The sequence below is a fragment of the Carcharhinus amblyrhynchos genome, chromosome 6 (assembly GCF_965287045.1).
Source record: "Carcharhinus amblyrhynchos chromosome 6, sCarAmb.v2.hapA, whole genome shotgun sequence".
NCBI lineage: Eukaryota > Metazoa > Chordata > Chondrichthyes > Carcharhiniformes > Carcharhinidae > Carcharhinus > Carcharhinus amblyrhynchos.
The window spans coordinates 73470910-73494517 of NC_137329.1; the positions used below are offsets into that span (position 1 = coordinate 73470910).

Here is a 23608-nt window from a genome sequence, read left to right on the forward strand (position 1 = left end):
TCTTTGGGGCGTGGGAGAAAACTGGAGCGCTCGGACAAAACCCATGCAAGCACAGGGAGAATGCGCAAACTCCCACAGACACTGGCCCAAATCCATGTGTCTGCACAGCAAACAATGATAGTCACTGAGCTGTTGTGTTGCCCAGCATGTGGCCCAGTTTAAGCACACACTAACGACATGAAGCACTAGGCCACTCTCGAACATTCGAGAGCAGCCCCAGTACGACCCATCGCGTGTATGTCCCTCGTCGGACAACAAGGCGGACCGACTTAAAACCTGTGAATTAAAAGAGAAAAAACATTATTATCACACCATATCCTTTTACATTACCAGGGATGTCGCAATGCTAATGAACCTTATTTAAAACAATCTCCTATATCCTCCCATCTCCAACCCACTCATGTGCCTGTCTAAGTTATTGTTAAACAACTCCAGCGTGCCTGCCTCCACCACCTTACTTGGCAGAGCATTCCATACCCCCACTACCCTCTGTGTGAAAAACCTCCCTCTAATATCCGTGTTACACCTCTTGCCCCCTCACCTTAAGCCCATGGCCCTTCGTACTGTGTGTCTCTAAGCTATTTCCTATCTATACCCTTCATAATCTTTATATACCTCTATTAGATCCCCCCTCAGTCGCTGTCTTTCAAGGGAAAACAGCCCCAATTTGCTCAATCTTTCCTCATAACCCAGTCCTTCCATACCAGGCAACATCCCGGTAACCTCCTCTGCACTCTCTCCAGCGTCTCCACGTCCTTCCGGTAGTAAGGTGACCTGAACTGGATGCAGTACTCTAAATGCGGCCGAACCAACATTCTATACAACTGCAACATTAGACTCCAGCTCTGATACTCTATACCCCTTCCTTTAAAGGCTAACATACCATAGGCTTTCTTCACAACCTTCTCCACTTGTACTGCCACCTTCAAAGACTTGTGCACTTGCACCCCCAGGTCTCGCTGCATTTCTATACTCTTTATGGGCTTACCCTTTATCATATAACTCCCCCCTACATTATTCTGGCCAAAATGCATCACCTCACATTTATCCGGATTAAACTCCATTTGCCATGTATCTGCCCAATATACCAGCCTATCAATATCCCGTTGTATTGCCAGACACTGCTCCTCATTGCCCACCAATCCAGCCATCTTTGTGTCATCAGCAAATTTGCTGATCACACCACTTACTCCCTCTTCCAAGTCATTTATATATACTACAAAGAGAAGAGGTCCCAGTACTGAGTTCTGCGGCACACCACTAGTGACAGACCTCCAGCTAGAAAAGGACCCCTCCACTACTACTCTGTCTCCTCTTAGCAACCCATCTAGATACCTGGCCTCGTATCCCATGAGCCTTAATCTTTTCTACCAACCTACCATGAGGGACTTTGTCAAACGCCTTACTGAAATCCATATAAACGACATCAACGGCTCGTCCTTCGTCGACCGTTTTTGTCATCACCTCAAAAAATTCTACCAGATTCGTAAGGCAAGACTTCCCCTTTACAAAGCCATGCTGCGTATCCTTAATCAGATCGCAACGCTCTAAGTGCTCATATATCCTATCCCTAAGAATCCTCTCCATCAACTTGCCTACCACTGACGTCAAACTCACCGGGCCTATAGTTACCAGGGTTATCCCTCCTACCCTTCTTAAACAACAGTACCACGTTCGCTATCCTCCAGTCCTCTGGGACTTCACCTGTGTCCAAAGAAGAGACAAAGATTTGCGTCAGAGGCCCAGCAATCTCATCTCTCACCTCCCTAAGCAGCCTAGGATAAATGCCATCGGGCCCTGGAGATTTATCAGTTGGTCTACAGCTCCCTCGATGACCGTACCAGACATCAAGCCCCTCTCCTTTGTGAATACCGACGCAAAGTATTCATTCAGGATCTCCCCCCATTCCCTTGGACTCTGAGCACAATTCCCCTCGTCTGTACCTGAGGGGACCAATTTTTTTTTTCCCCCCTAGCCACCCTTTTGCTCCTAATATAGGAGCAAAATGCCTTTGGATTTTCCTTAATCCTACCTGCCAAGGCCATTTCATGTCCCCTTTTTGCCCTCCTAACTCCCCTTTTGAGATCCCTCCTACTCTCTCTGTACTACTCCAACGCTCTCTCCGTTCCCAGTTGCTTAGACCTGACATACGCCCCTCGTTTCTTCCTGACCAAGTCCTCAATATCTCTAGTAATCCATGGCTCTCTAATCCTACCTTTCCCATCCCTCCTCCTAACCGGCACATGCCTTTCCTGCACCCATTTCGGTTTTCCCTTGAAAGACTCCCACATGCCTAATGTGGACTTGTCCTCCAACAGCCTATCCCAGTCTGTATCCCTAAGCTCCGACCTAATCTGGCTGTATCTAGCCTTCCCCCAATTTAGCACCCTCCCCTTAGGACGGCACTCATCTTTTTCCATTCGTATCCTAAAGTAGACAGAGTTGTGGTCACTATTAGCCACATGTTCACCTACTGCAACCTCAACCACCTGACTCGGCTCACTTCCCAGAACTAAATCCAGTATAGCCCCCTCTCTAGTCGGGCTATCTACATACTGCTCCAAGGACCCTTCCAGTACACATCTTACGAATTCCCCTCTGTCCGAACCCCCAGCTCTAGGCACCTTCCAATCCACCCCAGGGAGATTAAAATCTCCCACTACAACAACCCTGTTCTTCCTACACTTATCCAAAATGTCTCTACATATACCCTCTTCCACTGCCCGTGGGCTGTCGGGCGGCCTGTAGTACACCCCTAGCATAGTAATCGCTCCCTTCCTATTCCTCAACTCCACCCACAGAGACTCAATTCCCAACCCCTCTATTATCCTCCCTCTGCACCACTGTGATGTGCTCCCTAACTCCTCTTTTTGACCCTCCCCTGTCATGCCTAAAACACTTATACCCAGGAATATTTAGCTGCCAGTCCTGCCCTTCCTTTAACCACATCTCCGTCACTGCCACCACATCTAAATTCCTCGCGAACATTAAGGCCTTAAGTTCATCCGTCTTACCCGTCACACTCCTCGCATTAAAACAGATGCACTGAAGACCCTCAGGCCCACTCGGATCCTCCTTCTCCTGGAAGATTTTCCTCTCATCTAGACTTACCCTGTCACCCAACCCGCTCCCACTCCCAGTGCTTACTGAGCTATCTGTCTCCTCCCCACCCCCCCTCCATATTAGTTTAAACCCTGCCGAAACGCTCCAGCTAACCTTCCAGCTAAAATATGTGTGCCCTTCCCATTTAAATGTTCCCCATCCCACTTGTACAAGTGCCCTTCCCTCACAAAGACTTCCCAATGGTCTACAAAACTAAAACCCTCTATCCTGCCCCAATCCCACAGCTACGCATTCAGCTGTTGGATCTCATTATTTTTATCCCTGCTATTACTGGGCATTGGCAGCAGCCCAGAGAACGCCACCCTGGAGGCCCTGCACTTCAGCCTGGCCCCCAACTCCCTGAACTGCCTACGTATTTCCCCCCTGCTCTTCCTTCCTACGTCCTTCTCTCCTACGTGTATAATTACATCCGCCTGGGTCCCTTGGCCCTTCAAGATTCCCTTTACCCTCTCTGACACACCCTGTAACCCTGCTCTAGGGAGGCAGACTACCATCCTGGAGTCCTGCTTTTGCCCACAGAACTGCCTATCAATTCCTTTAACCCTCCCATCCTCCACCACTATCTCACATCCAGCCCCCTTCCTTCCCTCTGAGGCATTCTGGTCTTCCTCTCTTGCCCTTTCCACCCCAGTTGTCACCTTACCGCTGATATCTTGGGAGACTACCTCTGGGGTAGCCTTTGGACCATTACTCCTCTTCTTTTTCCCCTTCCTAACCGTAACCCACCCACCCACCCACCACCCCACCCCCCCCCCCCCCCCAGGCTCTGGGATCTCCACGTGACGGTGGTTCCTATTCATTATCGCCTCATTCTCCCTGACTAAAAATAAATCTTCCAGCCTTGGCTCCAATTGCCTAACCCGGGCCCTCAAACGCTGCAACCCCAGACATTTGGTGCAGATGTGGACTTTCGGGAGACGTGGTGTCTCCAGGAACTCCCACATATTGCACCTAACGCAGCTGACATGTCTCCTCAAGGACCCTGCCATTTATTTGACCACCCTTAGAATTATGGACACAGATGGTAAAATTGGACCGGTAACTCACCGTGCCTAAGCCCTGTGAGCCAAAGCCCTTGCAGCACTCACTCTGCACCCTCCTCGCTCCGCTGCCCACTGTCTATTGCGGCCTTCTTTTTGTACTCCCGCGCTTCCTTCCCGACTGGCCCCGCGCTTAGGTCCCGCTACGGAAAGCGAAAACAAACAAAAACCTCGCGAACCGGCAATACACTGAAGAAATGAAGTAAATCGCAATTTCAAGACTCACCAGCCACCAGTACACTGCTCCGGAGAACAATGACCTCTGGAATTCAGCTCCTTTGCCTGTGTTTGGACCAACGATGTAATGAGGACTGAAGGCCCAGTCAGAGGGTCAGCAGCTTTGGCAACATCAGCAGGCCCCAGCAAGACTGCAGAAAGAACCAGAAAGCTCGGAGAAAGGAAGTGAATGTACTGAAGCCAACTTTGCAGATGACACAAATAGGAGGAAAAGCAAGTTGAGGGGGATACAAACAGTTTAGAAAAATGTATTGATAGGTTCAGTAAGTGGGCAAAAAGATGGCAAATGGCGGTTAATGTGGGAAAATTGAAATTGTTCATTTGTAGAAGGGAGAACAAAATAACATATTAAATGGAGAAAAACTGCAGAAAGCTGCAATACAAAGGGATTTGAGGTCACTTCATGGATCATAGATACCCTACAGTGTAGAAACAGGCCATTTGGCCCATCGAGTCTACACTGACCACAGTCCCACCCAGGCCCTTCCCCCATAATCCCTACATATTTACCCACTAATCCCTCTAACCTACACATCTCAGGACACTAAGGGGCAATTTTAGCATGGCCAATCAACCTAATCCGCACATCTTTGGACTTTGGGAAGAAATCGGAGCACTGGGGTAAACCCACACAGACATGAGGAGAATGTGCAAACTCCACACAGACAGTGACCAAGCTGGGAATCGAATCCAGGTCCCTGGAGCTGTGAAGCAGCAGTGCTAACCACTGTGCTACCACTACAGAAAGCTAGCGCACAGGTACAACAAGTAATCAGGACGACTCGTGCAATGTTAGAGGTTAGAGTATAAGAGTAGGGAACTCTTGCTGCGACTGTACAAAGTACTGGTGAGACCACATCTGGAGGACTGAGAATAGTTTTGATCCCTTTATATAAGGAAGGATATTATTTCATACTGAACTGTCCCCAGAGATGATCTCTGGTGTGGAGGGATTGCCTTATTAGGAAAGATTAAACAAGTTGGGACATCACTCATTGGAATTTAGAAGAATGAGAAGTGATCGCTTTGAAAAATATTCTTAAGAGGCTTGACAGCGTTATTAAATATTTAAAAAAAAGTTCCCAGATTTGCTGCTATGCAAATTGTTAACATGTCCTTTGAGCTTCAAACTTTAGCTTGTGCTCAATTCTGTTGGAGCTTTTTTGCAGTCTACCAATTATCTGGGACACAATCTCTCACTAATCATTCCTTGACTGAAGCAATGGGGAAAAAAATATTTGCAGCCCCATTATACTATCCAAAGGTATGTAGGGTAGGTTGATTGGCCATGTTAAATTGCTCTTTAGTGTCAGAGGTACTAGCAGGGTAAATACGCAGGGTCACAGGGATAGGACTTGGGCGCAATTGTTGTCAATGCGGGCTTGAAGGTCTGAATGGCCACCTCCTGCACTTTGGGGGTTCTATGCAGGCATAACAGACAGAAATTTAGTACTTGTGTATGCTACAGAACACCATCTGTGTTACAGTTACATTATTAAAAATATTTGCAATGGCTGAGTCATAAATTCACAAAAAGAAATTTTCCGAAGACCCAGCTGAACAGAAAGCTCTCTCCACCATCCAGTCCATTGAGGGTGTTCTGACATTAAATAGCGTCACAGATTTGCCATTCACCAGTCACCTGATTTTTTTGTAGTTCAACAGAAAAGCACAGTCTCCATCTTGAGTATTGTGTCAAGTTCCATCAAGTTGTTCTGCCACTGTATGTCATTAGAGATTTCCTCTTCACAGACTGAAGCAAATTTAACGGACGATTTCTTCAGTGAAGACACAATGCACCTACTGGAACTGCAGACTGCGAGCGGAGTGATTGCTCCTGGTAGGCTGGGGTAAGTGAAATACAATGGTGACCTGTTGCAGCTTCAGGAAGGCACTTACGGTTTCAGTTGCTCTGCATACTTAGGCCGATTCCAAAGTTTTTCTAGCCTTTGTGTCCAGGTAACAGATTGTTACGTGTACTTTAAATGACCACATTGAAAATAAGTATCAGCTTAAGTCACGTGGCCCCCATCACAATGTTCAATTCTTGAGCCTAAATCAATGAAGAAACCGTTATAAGTAGGGTTTCCACTTGTTTGAGATGAGTGCAGGGAATTTCCCCATAGCGATGTAGCCTTTTATTTAAATACACAAGCATTAGGATGGCAAGAATTGAAGTGTCTGAACCTCCAATTGAGTACTCCTGGAGTTCACCCAGTGAATAGCATGTAGAGTGCTTGGAACGGCACCAACTCTGAATGTTCCCTGCTAGTCTCCCATTTTGGCCATTGCTTGTTCGGTTTCATAGCAATTGGATACTAACATTCTGTTTCCTGATTGGACAAATCTTGTCTGCCAGTCAAGCGACCACTTTTCCCACTAATATTTTTGTAGCTAAAGAAAAACATTTAAAAAATAATTTATTTTCATGTCCAACTGACCTGGATTGCACGCATAGTGTCCAGGGAACTCTTCTTTAATTTTTGGAGACTCCAGATCAATCTTGGGGCAACTCAGCTTCCTGTATTTTGTTCACCCTCCTGTCGACACAGGAAGCCATTATATGAATCAGACAGGTCCATGGGATAGGACATTACTGAGGATTGGCCGATCAGCCTGCCACATTAATGCGATGTGGAGGGATTGGGTCTTTTAATTCCAGATAATTAGGTAAACACAACCCCATTCGAGATATTGGAGGCCTACCGGAACTAGCAGCAGTTGGTCCAATTTGCAGGCATTACCTGGCACTGACGTGGGGGTCCAGAATCCTTGGCATTTTCCAACCAGAGCCTAAACTCTGTGGACTTCAATGATTGAGATGTTCCTCTAGAGAGAAAGTAGGCAAACAGAAAATCTATTCACGAAGATCCCTGTCTGGCTTGGATTGGAACTTTGGGTTTTCATGCCCTTTTGACAACGAGGCGACCAAGAAAAGCACAGAGGAAAGAATACTGAAATTTAATGGAACCTTGACAAAAGTTGTAAGCATTCAATGGAATACCTGTTGTTTGCTAACTAATTCAGTAAGAAATTAATCCAGTAAAGCACGGTTTATATTTCTATCAATTAAAATTTAACACCAGTGAAAATTTCCTATAAGATGTAGGACCGTTGTGATCTGCTTTATTGGGGGAATTACCTTCCTGATACCCTGTCCCCAACCCCCTCCTGCTTCCCCTGTACTGAGGGCATAGATGAAAATTCCAAAAGTTTACAGCAACTTAAATTGATGTTAAAGACATCACCATGGGATTTGAGAGATATGTTAGGTTAACACCGGACCTTTCTTTTCATCTCTTCAGACTTTTCTTTTGACTCTGGTCGGATTCCTGGAACATTAATCTCCTCACTGGGCATAAAGGGCATGGCTCAACTCAGTTTTGATGGTTTTGGTACTCATCACTAAGTTGCTCATAAACAGTTTTCAGTGTATGCTCACATTGGAAGAAATTGTCTAGCATCTGAATTGGAAAATGTACATGTGTACTAAGGGGTACCTAAATAAGGAGTGGCCCCCTCCTGTGGCAGGGGATGTGGTGTGTTTCCCACTGTGGAGGCTGATGGGAAAACACAGCATACCTTTCATCCCCGGTGTAATATGCATCCAGGAATTTTACGCTGTCTTCCATGTTGGCACATGTTCCACTGCATATTCTAATAGGTTTCCAGTATCACTGACCCACCACTGAAGAAAGATGACAAATGTCCTTGAAGACACTGGGAAGGATTTTCCCAACCAGCCCATGATGGGTTTGGGGGCAGGAGCAAGTCAAAAAGTCAGAAAATCCCATTATAATTCTCCCACTGGCAGGTGACAGGTCCCACTCCCTGCTGACAGGTGGCACAAATCCCATTTACAACACATGAATGCTCATTGAAAACAGCTGCCTGCCAACATCCTGTCATGTCTTCCAATTTAGTTTTAAAGTTTGTTTATTAGTGTTACAAGTAGTCTTATATTAACACTTCAGTGAAGTTACTGTGAGAATCCTTGAGTTGCCTCACTGAGCCTTTTTGGGTACACTGAGGGCGAATTTAGCATGGTCAGTGCTTCTGACCAGCACGTCTTTTGGACTGAGAGGAAACTGGAGCATCCGAAGGAAACCAGTGCAGACACTGGGGGAACATGCAGACCCTCACAGACAGTGACTCAAGCCGGGAATTGAACTTGGGTCCCTGTCACTGAGGCAGCAGTGCTAACCATTGTGCCACCATGCCTTGCCAGTGAAAATTTACGTCAGCGTCAAAATTAATTGCTAAAGAGTGGAATGCACAAGACGGTCCTCGGTTTACCAGAAACTTTGGGGTGAATGCAGTGACTTTCTGCCATTGTGCTGTGCTGCTACTGATGTGCTGTACATCACTCTGCCAAGGAAGCTTGGTTCCTGCCTCTATCTCCATGCCTAGCTGGTCTTCATGGATAGCATCGTGCTGCTGGACCCATGGATCTTGCTGTATCACCAAGTCAGAGCAGCGCAGCACCCTGGGCTTGGGGAGTACAGGGATCTCTTTCTCCCCTAGGTGCCATGTGGCAGTGATTTATCTGAACAGAACTGTGCTGCGGGACTCTTTCCACCACTACAAAAAAGACTGAGGGTGAGTCCGGGTGGTGTGGCCTGATGAAGACCAGGGGAGCAATGTGGAAGCAGGGCTGTACAAGGAGTGTGGGGGTGGCAGGCAGAGGAGCAAGTATGAGGATGATGAACAATGGAAGGCAAAGGGGAGGGAAGCTAGACCCTGACAAAGCTGCACAAAAAGCTCACAATTAAGGGAGTCAAATGGATACAACACCATTTACTGGAAGAGAATGGATGAAGGCGCGAAATTCAGTGGGTAGAGGTCCAGATAGGGCATGAGTGACATGAATAAACTGGACTGGTATTTAAATATGACTCTGGGATCTTTGAACCCACCTGCTGAAGGTAGATAGTTAAATCAGCTGCTGAGAAAAGTTGGAGGGAAACTCACCTGTGCTTAATTAATGAGTTTCCAAACACAGAATCTACTGAGATCCTGCCATTGTGGCCAGAGGGTCAGGTGCTCCCAGAACCATCCGCCACTGCTCTTAGTCTCAAGGGGGAGCTCCACCCACTGAAGCTTGAAGGAATAAAGTGTGTGAACTTACAGCATAGGTTGGTACCTGGGACTTCGATGTTGTGGCCATTTCAGAGACATGGATAGAGCAGGGACAGGAATGGTTGTTGCAGGTTCTGGGGTTTAGATGTTTCAGTAAGATCAGGGGAGGTGTGGCATTGTTAGTCAAGGACAGTATTACGGTGACAGAAAGGATGTTTGATGAGGACTCGTCTGCTGAGGTTAGAAACAGGAAAGGAGAGGTCACCCTGTTGGGAGTTTTCTATAAGCCTCTGAAAAGTTCCAGAGATGTAGAGGAAAGGATTGCAAAGATGATTCTGGATAGGAGCGAAAGTAACAGGGTAGTTGTTATGGGGGACTTGAGCTTTACAGATATTAACTGGAAAAGCTATAGTTTGAGTATTTTAGGTCAGTTTTTGTCCAATGTGTGCAGGAGGGTTACCTGACACAGTATGTAGATAGGCCAACAAGAGGTGAGGCCACATCGGATTTGGTACTGGATAATGAACCAAGCCAGGTGTTAGATTTGGAGGTAGGTGAGCATCTTGGTGATAGTGACCACATTTCAGTTGCGCTTACTTTAGCGATGGAAAGGGATTGGTATATATTGCGGGGCAAGAGTTATAGCTGGGGGAAAGGAAATTATGATGCGATTAGGCGAGATTTAGGATACATAGGATGTGGAAGGAAACTGCAGGGGATGGGCACAATTGTATGTGGAGCTTATTTGAAGAACAGCTACTGTGTGTCTTTGAGCATGTACCTGTCAGGCAGGGAGGAAGTGGTCGAGCGAGGGAACCATGGTTTACTAAAGAAGTTGAATCTCTTGTGAAGAGGAAGAAGGAGACTTATGTAAAGATGAAACGTGAAGGCTCAGTTAGGGTGCTTGAGAGTTACAAGTTAGCCAGGAAGGAACTAAAGAGAGAGGTAAGAAGAGCCAGGAGGGAACATGAGAAGTCTTTGGCAGGTAGGATCAAGGAAAACCCTTTAGGTATGTCAGGAATAAAAGAATGACTAGGGTAAGATTAGGGCCAGTCAGGACGGTAGTGGGAAGTTGTGCGTGGAGCCTGAAGAGAGAGGCGCTAAATGAATATTTTTGTCAGTATTCTAACAGGAAAAAGACAATGATGTTGAGGAGAATATTGAGATACAGGCTATTAGACTAGATGGGATTGAGGTTCATGAGGAGTTGTTAGTGATTCTGGAAAGTATGAAAATAGATAAGTCCCTTGGGCCAGATGGCATTTATCCTAGGATTCTCTGGGAAGCTAGGGAGGAAGTTGCAGAGCCTTTGGCTTTGATCTGTATGTTGTCATTGCCTACAGAAATAGTGCCAGAAGACTGGACGGTAATTATAGACCAGTGAGCCTTACTTCTGTTGTGGGCAAAGTTTTGGAAAGGATTATAAGAGAGGATTTATATTCGTCTAGAAAGAAATAATTTGATTAGGGATAGTCATCATGCTTTTGTGAAGGGTAGATCATGCCTCACAAACCTTATTGAGTTCTTTTGAGAAGGTGACCAAAGAGGTGGGTGAGGATAAAGCAGTTGATGTGGTGTATATAGATTTCAGTAATGTGTTTGATAAGGTTCCCCATGGTAGGCCATTGCAGAAAAGACGGAGGCATAGGATTGAGGATGATTTAGCAGTTTTGATCAGAAATTGGCTAGCTGTAAAAAGACAGAGGGTAGCAGTTGATGGGAAATGTTCATCCTGGAGTTCAGTTACTAGTGGTGTACCACAAGGATCTGTTTTAGGGCCACTGCTGTTTATCATTTTTATAAATGACCTGGATGAGGGCGTAGAAGGATGGGTTAGTAAATTTGCAGATAACACTAAAGTCGGTGGAATTGTGGACAGTGTGGAAGGATGTTGTGGGTTACAGAGGGACATAGATAAGCTGCAGAGCTGGGCTGAGATGGCAAATGGAGTTTAATGTGGAAAAGTGTGAGGTGATTCACTTTGGAAAGAGTAACAGGAATACAGAGTACTGGGCTAATGGTAAGATACTTGGTAGTATGGATGAGCAGAGAGATCTCGGTGTCTATCTGCATGGCACCCAGGTTGATGGGGTTGTTAAGAAGGCGTACAGTGTGTTAGCTTTTATTGGTAGAGGGATTGAGGTTCGGAGCCATGAGGTCATGTTGCAGCTGTACAAAACTCTAGTGTGGCCGCACTTGGAGTATTACGTACAGTTCTGGTCGCTGCATTATAGGAAGGATTGGAAGCATTGGAAAGGGTGCAGAGAGATTTACCAGGATGTTGCCTGATATGGTGGGAAGGTCTTATGGGGAAAGGCTGAGGGACTTGAGGCTCTTTTCATTAAAGAGAAGAAGGTTAAGAGGTGACTTAATAGAGGCATACAAGATGATCAGAGGGTTAGATAGGGTGGACAGTGAGCGGCTTTTTCCTCGGATGGTGATGGATAGCATGAGGGGACTTAACTTTAAATTGAGGTGTGATAGATAAAGGACAGATGTCGGAGGTAGGTTCTTTATTCAGAGTAGTAAGGGTGTGGAACGTCCTGCCTGCAACAGTAGTGGACTCGCCAACGTTAAGGGCATTTAAGTCATCGTTGGATAAACATATGGATGATATTGGAATAGTGTAGTTTAGATGGGCTTTAGATTGGTTTCACAGGTCAGCACAACATCAAGGGCCGAAGGGCCTGTACTGTGCTGTTATGTTCTGTGATCCACCTGATGGATCTCTCCCCATCGCTGTGGTGTTCCAGGTCACTGGCAACCTCCATACTGAACTCCAGACGTAGCGCCAGGCCTTCTCTCCTGACTGCTCTGGGACAATGATGATCGTACAGGTGCTTTGCACATTGCCCCATAAAGATGGTGAACATTAACTGGGGCCATTTATTAGAATATGACTGCGCATTCACAGCATTGGCAGAAAGCACAGCCTTTTAATTAATACGGAGAATGTTCCAATCTTCTATGCTGCTCAATGCCTATGTACTTATTATCTGCTCATTATCACTTTGTTTATGGGAGTTCACATTGTGCAAATTGGCTTCAGTTTCCTCAAATAATTGTATTCAAAAACTTGCCTCTTTAATTGTACAGTCAAGTACTGCCTTAGACCATGAAAGGCTCGTTCTTTATCATGTTGATTCTTCCTCACTCCCAGTGTCTGTCCTCTTTCTTCCCCTTTCCTGTGCCTGTCCTTGCCCCCTCCACTCCCCGCCAGGTTTTCAAATGCATCCTGAAACATTGGCCCTCGCACAAACAGTTAGAGCCTGGGCACTAAGCAGCTGCCTTGCTCCCAATACTGTTGGAGCCACACAGGAAATTCTAGTCAACCTCTAATAATTAGTTTCATGTTGCCTTTAAATTTTGTTAAGCTTGCCACTGTTTGTGGGCAGGTAACTTTCCACACCAGACCTAGCTGCGAGCAGAATGCTTTGTCAGCACCGCTCCACTCCTGGATTGATTGTGCCAGCCAGCAACACAAGATTACAGACCTGCCCACCTCAGTTCCTGCCCCCATACTGGATCAAACATCCTGTCACATGTGTTACCATCGCAACAAAGCTACAATGTTGTCCATGTCTAAAAGTACAATCCCACAATAATGGAAAGATTTCCCAAGACCCTGATAAATCATTTTCTGGTGACTGATTATTTCAGATTTATAGCTGGGGTGATACGGAGAGAGAGAATGGCTGCCTTCGAACGCTTGCTCTGGAGAGCCTGTAGAGGAAATGTCTACATGAAGCAGTCTGAGATGGAAGTTCCCTTGGAGGATCCAAGCACAGTAAGGGGCTTTTAAATTAACTTGAATTGTTATGAAGGACAATCTGTTGATTCTAATGTCAAGATCAAACAAAAGAACTGAATGTTAGAAACCTGAAATGAGAGGACACAGGAGAGAAGTTAACTGTTTGGCTGCAGGTTCTTCAGAAAATTTGCTCTGTTTTCTTGCTGCTTCTGGGATCTTGTGCACACTTGTTTGCTTCCTTATTGTGGAACCTGGAAATGCAAAAGAGTGCCTTGGCTGCACATTAAGTCATCTCCCATGTACCCTACCCCGAGCCAAGGCCTTCTGAGGACCTTGTTGATCTTGGGACCATCACATCTGTGGTTCTGCAATGTTTTCTGGTGATCCTAATCATTGGACTCATTAGACATTTGCAGCACTGGGATTGGGCCCTGGGTCAAGGTGCAACCCAAATTCTAGGGGAAAGTCTTTAACCTAAATACTGGGTGAAACTTTTGGGTGGAGAATGTTTTAAAATTGACATGAGTGGGAGGCAATTCCTTGAGTGGAAATGAAAATAAGAAGGTGGGGGAAGCAGGAGATACCGGTCAAAAGTGCAGACGCTGTCGGAAAGAGGAAAGGTCTTTATTTACAAAATCAACCAGTCTTTCCTCTTCATATTGTGACTGATAGGTAACGTTCTTTTTCAAGTTTTTAACCTTGAGGATTTGTACCTTTCAATATTTGCACTGATGTTGATCTGGTGTGAAGTAGACTTGAGGTAAAATGAGTTCAGTGAAGTGCCTCCTTAATGCCTGCTTTACTGAGTTGGTAGCGCACTCCTATCTGAGATGGAAGGTTGTACATTCAAGGCTTATTCCTGAAAGTAAGCACCCAATCCAGGCTGACATTTCAAAACAGTAATGAAGGTGTGCTGCATTGCGGAAGGAACGTTTCTTAAAATTCTGAAGATCCCAGGGCTTTAACTGAAGACTGGGAAGTCTCGCAGTTCTCTAGACAATGGCCAACCCATAAAACAAATAAATAATTGATCATTTATCATGATGCTTTTACATCCTTGGCTACCATGAAAACTAAAACAAAGAGTGATTGTTATTCAAAGTAATTGCATGTGAAGCACCTGAAGATGCTGCTGAGAAATACAACATATGGTTAGCACTGCTGCCTCACAGCATCAGGGATCCAGGTTCAATTCTGGCTTGGGTCACCGTCTGTATGGGGTTTTCACTTCCTCCCCATGTCTGTGTGGATTTCTTCCAGGCGCTTCAGTTTCCTGCCACAGTCCAAAAATGTGTGGGTTAGGTTGATTGGCCATGCCAAATTGACTCTAGTGGCAGGGGAATTAACAGGGTAAATGTGTCAGGTTGCAGGAATACGGCCTGGGTGGAATTGTGGTCAGTACAGACTCGATGGGCGAGCGGCTTCCTTCTGTATTATTAAGGATTCTGTTCTATGATAAGGTACTGCATTAATTCTAGTCCCCGTTGCCTGTGTGACAGATTATTATGTTTTGCAGCTTGTGGAGGTACAGAAGAATGTTTTCATCATCTTCTTTCAAGGGGAACAGCTGAGACACAAAGTGAAGAAGATTTGTGAGGGGTAAGGTGATCACTTCAGAGTAGAGGGTATAATAACATGCCACCACTGTGCAGGGCTCTCATTTTTTTTTTAACTTGATAAACCTAAAGTCAAGTGCCAAGGCTCACCAATGGCCCTTCTGATTTTTTACAAAAGTTTTCTTCCCTTGAAATTGGATCAAAAGAATTGGAGCTGCTAGTAAATTGAATCACACTGTACATTGTACAGTGACCCAGTCACTGAGCTCACTTCTAGTTACTGTAGTGTGGCAGAGAGTAAAAAGATGGATGACTGGGAAGAATGAAATATAACTGCCCATAATCTCAACTGGTTACCAATCTAGAATGTTAACTCCATTCACTAACACACTCTCCAACCTGGCAATCCAATGAGCTGCTGGTTATAAATGCAATCATGTCTGCATAGGTTACCTCCAGATGCTCTGGTTTCCTCCCACAGTCTGAACGATGTGCTAGTTGGGTGCATTGGCCATGCTAAATTCTCCCTCGGTGTACCCGAACAGGAGTTGGAGTGTGGCGACTGAGGAATTTTCACAGTAATTTCATTGCAGTGTTAATGTAAGCCTACTTGAGACACTAATAAATTAAAAGCTTGTACTTCTGGTGATTTATCACTGCAGCCTCCATTTCAGTAAACTCGTGGTCACTTCATGACAGTAAGCAGAAAGAAGGTTCATTCTCAAGGAATTGAAGGTCCAAACCTCATGAGATTTGAGCATGTGCTTTGGAGGTGGCTCAATGTTGTACTGCACCAGTGCAACCCAATAGTGTTAATTGGTCCAGCTTGGAAGTGAAATGAAGAGTGGGAATCTGAACATGTGGGTCCCTGCTTGACCTTTACCTATCTTTTATATTTTAAAAATGAGGGCCTTCAAGTTTCCAAAAGGTACTGCACAACTATGTGGTTGCATAGATACAAAGTTATATGTCAGATGGAAAATAATAGCGTGCCGGCAAACATTATGTGACAGCACTATACAGAATTTTGGCCATCATCTTCCATTTTTAAAAGATTAATGCCAATGCATGGCCAAAATTTCCCAGAAGCCATTCCCAAAACACACAGTTTGTGTATTACAAAGATCATACTCGTGACAATGATTGATGCGAATCCCAAAGCACCTTGACCTAATCTGTTTCTGCAAAGCTATGAAATGTTCAATGTGATTGTTTTCAGATACTAAATCCGTTATAGTCCCAGCTTGTTTTAAAAGTTTAATCAAAAGTCCTATTGTGGTATAAAGCTTGGCTGATTTTTATTGATTGGTCAGTTTATAAAGTTGCAGTTCATCGGTACCCTTAACGCAAGTAAGTTTACTTTCTAAGTCAAATGAACTCTTGCAGCAAGACTGATTACAATGTTTATTTATGAGAATATTTAGTATTACTTTTAGAGGGGGGGACATGATTCCTATTGAGAAGATACTAAGATTCCTTTATAACAAGAATACTCTTGCTTTTCTTTCTAACTAGAATCAGCTCAGGGTCATATATGTGATTGCAGGGACACAAGGCCTGCACTCATCTCTTGAGTCCACTGCTGTGTGCTTGAAGCCCCACCCCATGATCTTGAACACAAAGTCTTAGGTGCTGTCAGTTCAGTACTGAGAGAGTGCTGCATTTTCACAGGTGCAGTCTTTCAGATCAGGCAAGAAGCCAAGGTTTCCTCTATCTTTTCCTAAATACGCTAGCCAGGATTTGTCTGTGGGTTATGCACATGTGAAAACTGGGGGCTAGGCTTCCTACAACTGTGACTACACCACAAAAAAAAACTTAATTGACTATAAAGTAGTGTTCTACTAAAATAGTCTGTTTTTATTAGATTTATTTTATGGTTGGGCCAGTGTTTATTGCCTATCCCTAACTGCCCTCCATTTCAGAGGACATTTGAGTCAGCCACTTGAGAGTCACATGTAAGCCAGACCAGGTAAGCAGATTTCCCTGCCTACAGAAAATTAGTGAACCGGATGGGTTTTTATAACAACTGACAATGGTTTCATGGTCGTCATTATACGTTTAATTCCAGATTTTTATTGAAGTCAAATTTCACTATCTGCTGTGGTAGGATTTGAACCCATGTTCCCTGATCTTACCCTGGAAGGAGCTCTGGATTACTAGTCTAGTGACAATATCACTGTGCCACAGCCTTTTTCTATAATTAAGGCCCCTTTTTCTCACTTTGGGCTTTTATTCAGCCCAGCTCCTAATACTCCCTTTTATCTTGCTCCCAGGGTTTCTGCTTTTTAAATATAGCTTTGTTCTTTAACTACCTGTTTGTAGTGTTTTGCAACCGCAGGTCATGATTTATTTTTAGCCTGACTCTAGGTTTTTTCAGTATCTATCATCCCAGCTATTTATTTACAGCTGCTGTCAATGTTTGTGTTTGTTTCAGTGGCACTCCCGGTGATCCTGCATTTAACCAATTCCATTCTGCTTCCTATTAAGTCTGCTTGCCAATTTTTTTAACCTTGTTCACAACATCTGATTTTGAAATACTTCACCGTGAATGAAGTATGTTTGAGGCAACACAGGAATGATGACAGCCAACTTCTGCACAGCAAGATCTCAAGTTGCAATCAAATGATAGCCAGATAATCCATTTCAGCAATTTTAATTGTGGGATGTTGCCCAGGTCACAGGGAATAACTTGTCTGCTCTTCAAAGCAAGAGTTTCTCTAGCTTAAAATGTGATCTGGTGTTGAATTGGGTTGAAAGAGATGTGACAAATGTCAATTCAAACAAAGGGACAAAGGTTATGTTATTAAACTAATTACTTGGAGGCTTGAATTAATAATCTGGAGTGCAGGCATTCAAATCCCAGCACAACAGTCTAAAATCAGTTCATTAAGTTCTGAGCGCAGGAAGTTAAAATCATTTAAAGTGACTATGAAGCTGTTGGCTTGTTGTAAAATCTGGCTCATTAATAAATGATAGGGAAGGAAATCTGTCACCTTTACCTGTTCCAGCTTAGTTATGGCTCCAGTCTACATAATATGGTTGATTCCTAACTGACCAAAGCATTTTGCACAGTTGTTGAAGAAAGGCCACTACTATCTTCTCAAGTACAGCTTGGGATTTACAATAAATGTTGGCCTTGTCAACAACACGATTGAGTTTTTAAGAAGGCGCTACAGCGGACAGCACAGCTGCCTCACAGCATCAGGGACCCGACCTCGATTCCAGCCTTGGGTGACTATGTGGAGTTTGCAATTTCTCCGTGTCTCCATGGGTTTCCTCTGGGTGTTCTGGTTTCCTCCCACAGAACAATGATGTGTAGGTTAGGTGGATTGGCCATGGTAAATGGATGACGTTACGGGGATAGGGTGGGGTGGTGGGAATATTGGTGGACCTGGATAAGATGCTCTTTTGGACAGTCAATGCAGACCCAATGGGCCAAATGGCCTTTTCGTGTACTGTGGAGATTCCATGATTCTATTTCTGTTTGACTCGTCCCAGGTTCCGTGCCACCATGTATCCATGTCCTGAATCTGCCAGTGAGCGCCGGGAAATGGCAGCTGGTGTGAAAACCCGCATTGAGGATTTAAATACTGTAAGTGAGCTACCAGAAGCGCTGGCCATATCAGGGCTGGATAACTCGCTCCTTTTGTTGTTTCATGTAAGCACTAGTCACACTTGTCTTCCTTTATTGCACTGAGTTAGAGTCAAAGTAACTGAATCTAATTTGACAGCACCTCCAAACCTCTGAAGGATGAGGGCAGCAGATGAATAGGAGTACCTCCTCAAAGTTGCTCATCCATCCTGTATTGGAAGAATATCACCATTCATGCAGTGTCACTGGATCAACATCTGTGAAATCTCTCCCTTCTTTTCTCACCACTCTTTTTTTGGATGGTTTGTTTTTTCTAAACTGGGAGTGTAAAACCGGAAGTCGGCCCCAGTGACACCTGGGAAGGTTTTTTCCCCCAATAAATTTGACTGGGGAGGAATCCTGAGAATCTACGCTTCTAGAGTCTCCCACCCTTTTCCGCCCCCTCCTCTAATCTTAAAAAAAGGCTTGGAGTGAGAGCAGGTAAGCTTTCTTCTTTTTTCTTTTTTTCACTTATTCCTCTAAGCTAAGGGGGTGAGGAGATATCAGGCAAGATCTTTCTTTTTATTTAGAGGGAATGGCAGTAAAGGCAGTGCAATGTTCCTCCTGCAGGATGTTTGAGGTGAGGGATGCTGTTAGTGTCCCTGCTGATTTCACCTGTGGGAAGTGCATCCATCTCCAGCTCCTCAAAAACCGCGGTAGGGAGCTGGAGCTGGATGAACTTCACATCATTCAAGAGGCAGAGGTTATCATAGAGCACTTTGGAGATAATGACCACAATTCGGTGTCCTTCATTATTGCAATGGAGAGGGATAGGGTCACATGACAGGGCAGGGGTAATTATGATGCGATTAGGCAAGAACTAGGGAGCATAAGATGGGAACAGAAACTGTCAGGTATGGGCACGAACGAAAAGTGGAGCTTTTTCAAGGAACAAATACTGTGTGTATTGGCAGGCAGGGAGGAAATGGCCGAGTGAGGGAACCATAGCTCACAAATAATGTTGAATGTCTTGTTAAGAGGAAAAATGAAGCATATATAAGGATGAAAAAACAAGGTTCAATTGGGTTGCTTGAGTGTTACAAGGTAGCTAGAAATGAGTTAAAGAAAGGGCTTAGGAGAACTAGGAGGGGGCATGAGAAGTCCTTGGTGGGTCAGATGAAAGAAAACCCCAAAGCTTTTTACTCTTGTGAAAAATAAAAGAATGACCAGGATGAGGTTAGGGCCAGTCACGGATAGTGGTGGGAACTTGTGCATGGAGTCAAAAGAGATAGGTGAGGTGTTGAATGAATATTTTCTTCAGTGTTCACTAAGGAGAGGGGCCATGTTTTTGAGGATGAATGCGTGACACAGGCTGATAGGATGGAGGAGGTAGATGTTCTGAGGGAAGATGTATTGGCAATTTTGAAAAACCTGAGGGTCTTTAAGTCCCCTGGGCCAGATGGGATACATCCTAGGATACTTTGGGAGTCAAGGGGTGAGATTGCGGAGCCTTTAGCTTTGATCTTTGGGTCCTCGCTGTCCACGGGGATTGTGCCAGAGGACTGGAGTGGCAAATGTTGTTCCTCTCTTCAAGAAAGGAAATAGGAATGACCCTGGTAATTATAGGCCAGTCAGTCTTTCTTTGGTAGTCGGTAAGTTAATGGAAAGGGTCATAGGATTTATGACCGTTTGGAAAGATTCAGTTTCATCTGGGATAGTCAGCATGGTTTTGTGAGGAGTGAGTCCTGCCTCAAATTTAATTGAATTCTTTGAGGAGGTAACTAAGTGTGTGGATGAAGGTAGAGCAGTTGATGTTGTATACGTGGATTTTAGTATGGCGTTTGATAAGGTTCCCCATGGTAGGCTCAAGAAGAAGATAAGGATGTGTGGGATAGAAGGAAACTTGGCCCATTGGATAAGTAACTGGCTGTCTCAAAGAAGAGAAGATGGTGGTAGTGGTGGAAGGAAAATTTTCAGACTGGAGGCCAGTTACTAGCAGTGTACCACAGGGGTCAGTGCTGGATCCTCTATTTGTGATTTTTATCAATGACTTGGAAGAGGGGGCTGAAGGATGGGTTAGTAAATTTGCTAATGACACCAAGATTGGCGGAGTAGTGGATGAAGTGGAGGGCTCTTGCAAGCTGTAAAGAGACATTGATAGGATGCAGAGCAGGGCAGAAAAGTGGCAGATGGAGTTTAACCCTGATAAGTGTGAGGTGATTCATTTTGGTAGGAGAAACTTGAATGTGGATTACAGGGTCAACAGCAGGGTTTTGAGGAATGTGGAGGAACAGAGAGACCTTGGGGTTCATATCCACAGATCTCTGAAGGTTGCCTGTCAAGTGGATAGAGCCATGAAGAAGGCTTATAGTGTGTTAGCGTTTATTAACAGGGGTTTGAGTTTGAGTGATGGGGTTATGCTACAACTATACCGGACGTTGGTGAAACCACATTTGAATATTGTGTTCAGTTCTGGTCACCTTGCTATAAGAAGGATGTGGAAGCATTGGAGAGAGTGCAGAGGAGAGTTACCAGGATGCTGCCTGGCTTGGAGGGTAGGTTTTAAGAGGAAAGGTTGAGGGAGCTGGGGCTTTTCTCTTCAGGGTGGAGGAGGATGAGAGGTGACTTAATAGAGGTTCATAAGATGATGAAGGGGATTGATACAGTGGACGTGCAGAGACTATTTTCTCAGGTGGATGTAACTGTTACTAGGGGACATAACTATGAGGTTCATGGTGGGAGATATAGGAGGGATGTCCGAGGTAGATTCTTCACTCAGTGTTGGGGTGTGGAATAGACTGCCTGCTGTGATTGTAGAGTCGGACACTTTAGGAACTTTCAAGTGGATAGGCACATGGAGCACACCAGAATGATAGGGAGTGGGATAGCTTGATCTTGGGATTGGACATAGCTCGGACATTGAGGGCCGAAGGGCCTGTACTGTACTGTAATGTTCTACGTTCTATGTTTTTGGTATTACTTCCACCCCATAGACTGCAGCAGTTCAATGAAAGTGCTATTATCACCTTCTAGAGCAACTGGGGACAGTCAATCAATGTCTTGTCATTGATGTGGGCATTCTGATTTATTTTAAAAACCTAAAGTCTGAGGTGAGGGCTTGAGTTCAACAATTTGAAGCAGCAATACTGCCTGTGGCCACGAACACATGCTCCTGTCCTTGATGAGTCAAGCTCGCTTATTAACTTGAATAAAAAAAAAAGTGCTGGAGAAACTCAACAGGTCTGGCAGCATCTGTGGAGAGAGAAACAAGTTTATGTCTTGGGTCCATATGACTTCTTCAAAACTGAACAGAGGCAGAAATGTGATGGGTTTTATGCTGTTGAGAAAGTGGGAAGGGACAGGTGGAGCAGAAGGGAAGCTTAATTAACTTTAGTAATTTAATTAAATGAGGACTGGACTTATACAAATTCAGGCCATCAGCTGACTGCACAGCAACAAACCTGGAAAAGTTCAGCAATAGCTTCATCACAGCTAACATGAGTCTATGATGATTGTTTCAAAATGGCATTGGATTTGAGGAACTTTGTGTTTTGGGTATTATGTTCTGTAATTCCAATTGTTTCCTCAAAAACTGAAATCCTAGGGTCTTGTCAATGACCTGTGAAGTAAATACTAATAATGGAGTGTAGTGATACATAAGTTTATGAGCTGAAGTTATACTCGATATTCCATCGTTATTGGGGAGGCAGTGGCACAGTGGTATTGTCTCTGGAGAATCCAGAGACCCAGGGTTCCAATCCTGCTTCAGCAGAGTGAAATTTGATTCTGGAAATATTTGGAATTGAAAGTCTAATGATGACCATGAAACCATTGGTGATTGTCGTTAAAACCCATCTGGATTACTAAAGTCCTTTAGGAAAGGAAATCTGCATCCTTACCTGATCTGGGCTGCATGTGTCACCACAACAACGTGGTTGACTCTTGAAAAACATGCTCTCTGAAATGGCATGACAAGCCACAGTTCAAGGGAGATTAGGAATGGACAATAAATGTTTGCCCAGCCAGCAACACCCAGATCCCAGGAACAAATTATTTAAAACTTACAAGGAAAGATGTTTTGTGTCCTGGTGGATTTATGCTTTCATACTGTTGTCTCCACTGGATTTTGCAGAACTTTGGTGCATAGTGAAATTCTACTTCTAAACCCAAAAATACTTGTGATTGAATGTATTACAACTCGAGGCATGCCTGCCAACAATACAGTATCATGTGCAATAAACAGTATGTTTTAGAATGTGCAGAACAAACAGGTATAAGACTGACTTTTATGATGTCATTGGTGAAGATGTTGAATGTGTTGACATTGGAAAACTCCACTTTTGTCCTATCCTATTTCTGAGAGAGATTTAGTGAGTCTGCACACATTTTGGAGCCAGTGTGCCAATCCACGGTAACATTCACAATTTGGCCATGTTTTCTCGGAGCTAGTAGGATCAGTAGGGATACATGAGTGATCAGGTCAAAACGTTACAAAAATGAAATGAAAGTCATGCAAGTAGAATCTGCAATATCATTATTATCCAAAAACTGCTGCTACTTGTAGCCAAGGGGCATTTCCAAGTGCACAGCCTGGCATGTCCCTCTTCTGGGGGCTTGACTTACCTTTGCATCCCCCGCAGGTTCCCCTCAACAGCTTCAAGTTTTTAAAACTTGTAAACATGTTGGTGAGATATGAATGCTCAGAGAGAGGGGAACACATTAAGATGAAGCCCTATAATCAGATTTAAATTTATTGAAATGAGGTTCCTGCACTTTCTGGGAAGAATCTCGTTTCCCAACTCTTGCAAGATTTTGGGCCTGTGTCGTGCCTTGTGCTGACAGCAGACTCAAAATTTCCCACAGTGTTTCAAGTCCAAAATGTCTCCTCTTTGGAACTGTGCCACTGAACTTATTTTTGCCCCTGAATTTATTTGTTCCTACCTTGATTCTATTTTTACTCCCTTGGACCAATCCCTTCCCACATTTGTGATTCTTCTGATGCTCTGTCATTTCAACAATTTCTAGTTCCCTGGCCCTAGCTGCCGCCTCTTCATCATTGATGACCAATCCGTCTGTGCCTCCAGCCCTTCCTGGGGGTGGTGTTTGGGGTTGAGGGCTCTCTGCTTTCCTTGAATGGGAGAACTAAACAATCCTCATCTACCACCACCTTCCTCTAGCTGAACTTATTCTCACTGAACAATTTCTCCTTTAGCTTGCATCACTTCCTCCAAATGAAAGGTCTGGCTTTAGG

The 23608-nt window shown here is 44.5% G+C and overlaps 1 protein-coding gene across 1 annotated transcript in view; it reads left to right on the plus strand.

The window, feature by feature from the left end:
• Positions 1 to 23608, plus strand: part of LOC145344004 (V-type proton ATPase 116 kDa subunit a 4-like) — a 90927-nt gene that overhangs the window by 32582 nt on the left and 34737 nt on the right. Inside the window, exons 6-9 of the mRNA XM_080190651.1 lie at positions 6153 to 6250; positions 13140 to 13266; positions 14747 to 14829; positions 18285 to 18378. Of these exons, the coding sequence (XP_080046777.1) occupies positions 6153 to 6250; positions 13140 to 13266; positions 14747 to 14829; positions 18285 to 18378 (402 nt within the window). The remainder of the gene's footprint in view (positions 1 to 6152; positions 6251 to 13139; positions 13267 to 14746; positions 14830 to 18284; positions 18379 to 23608) is intronic.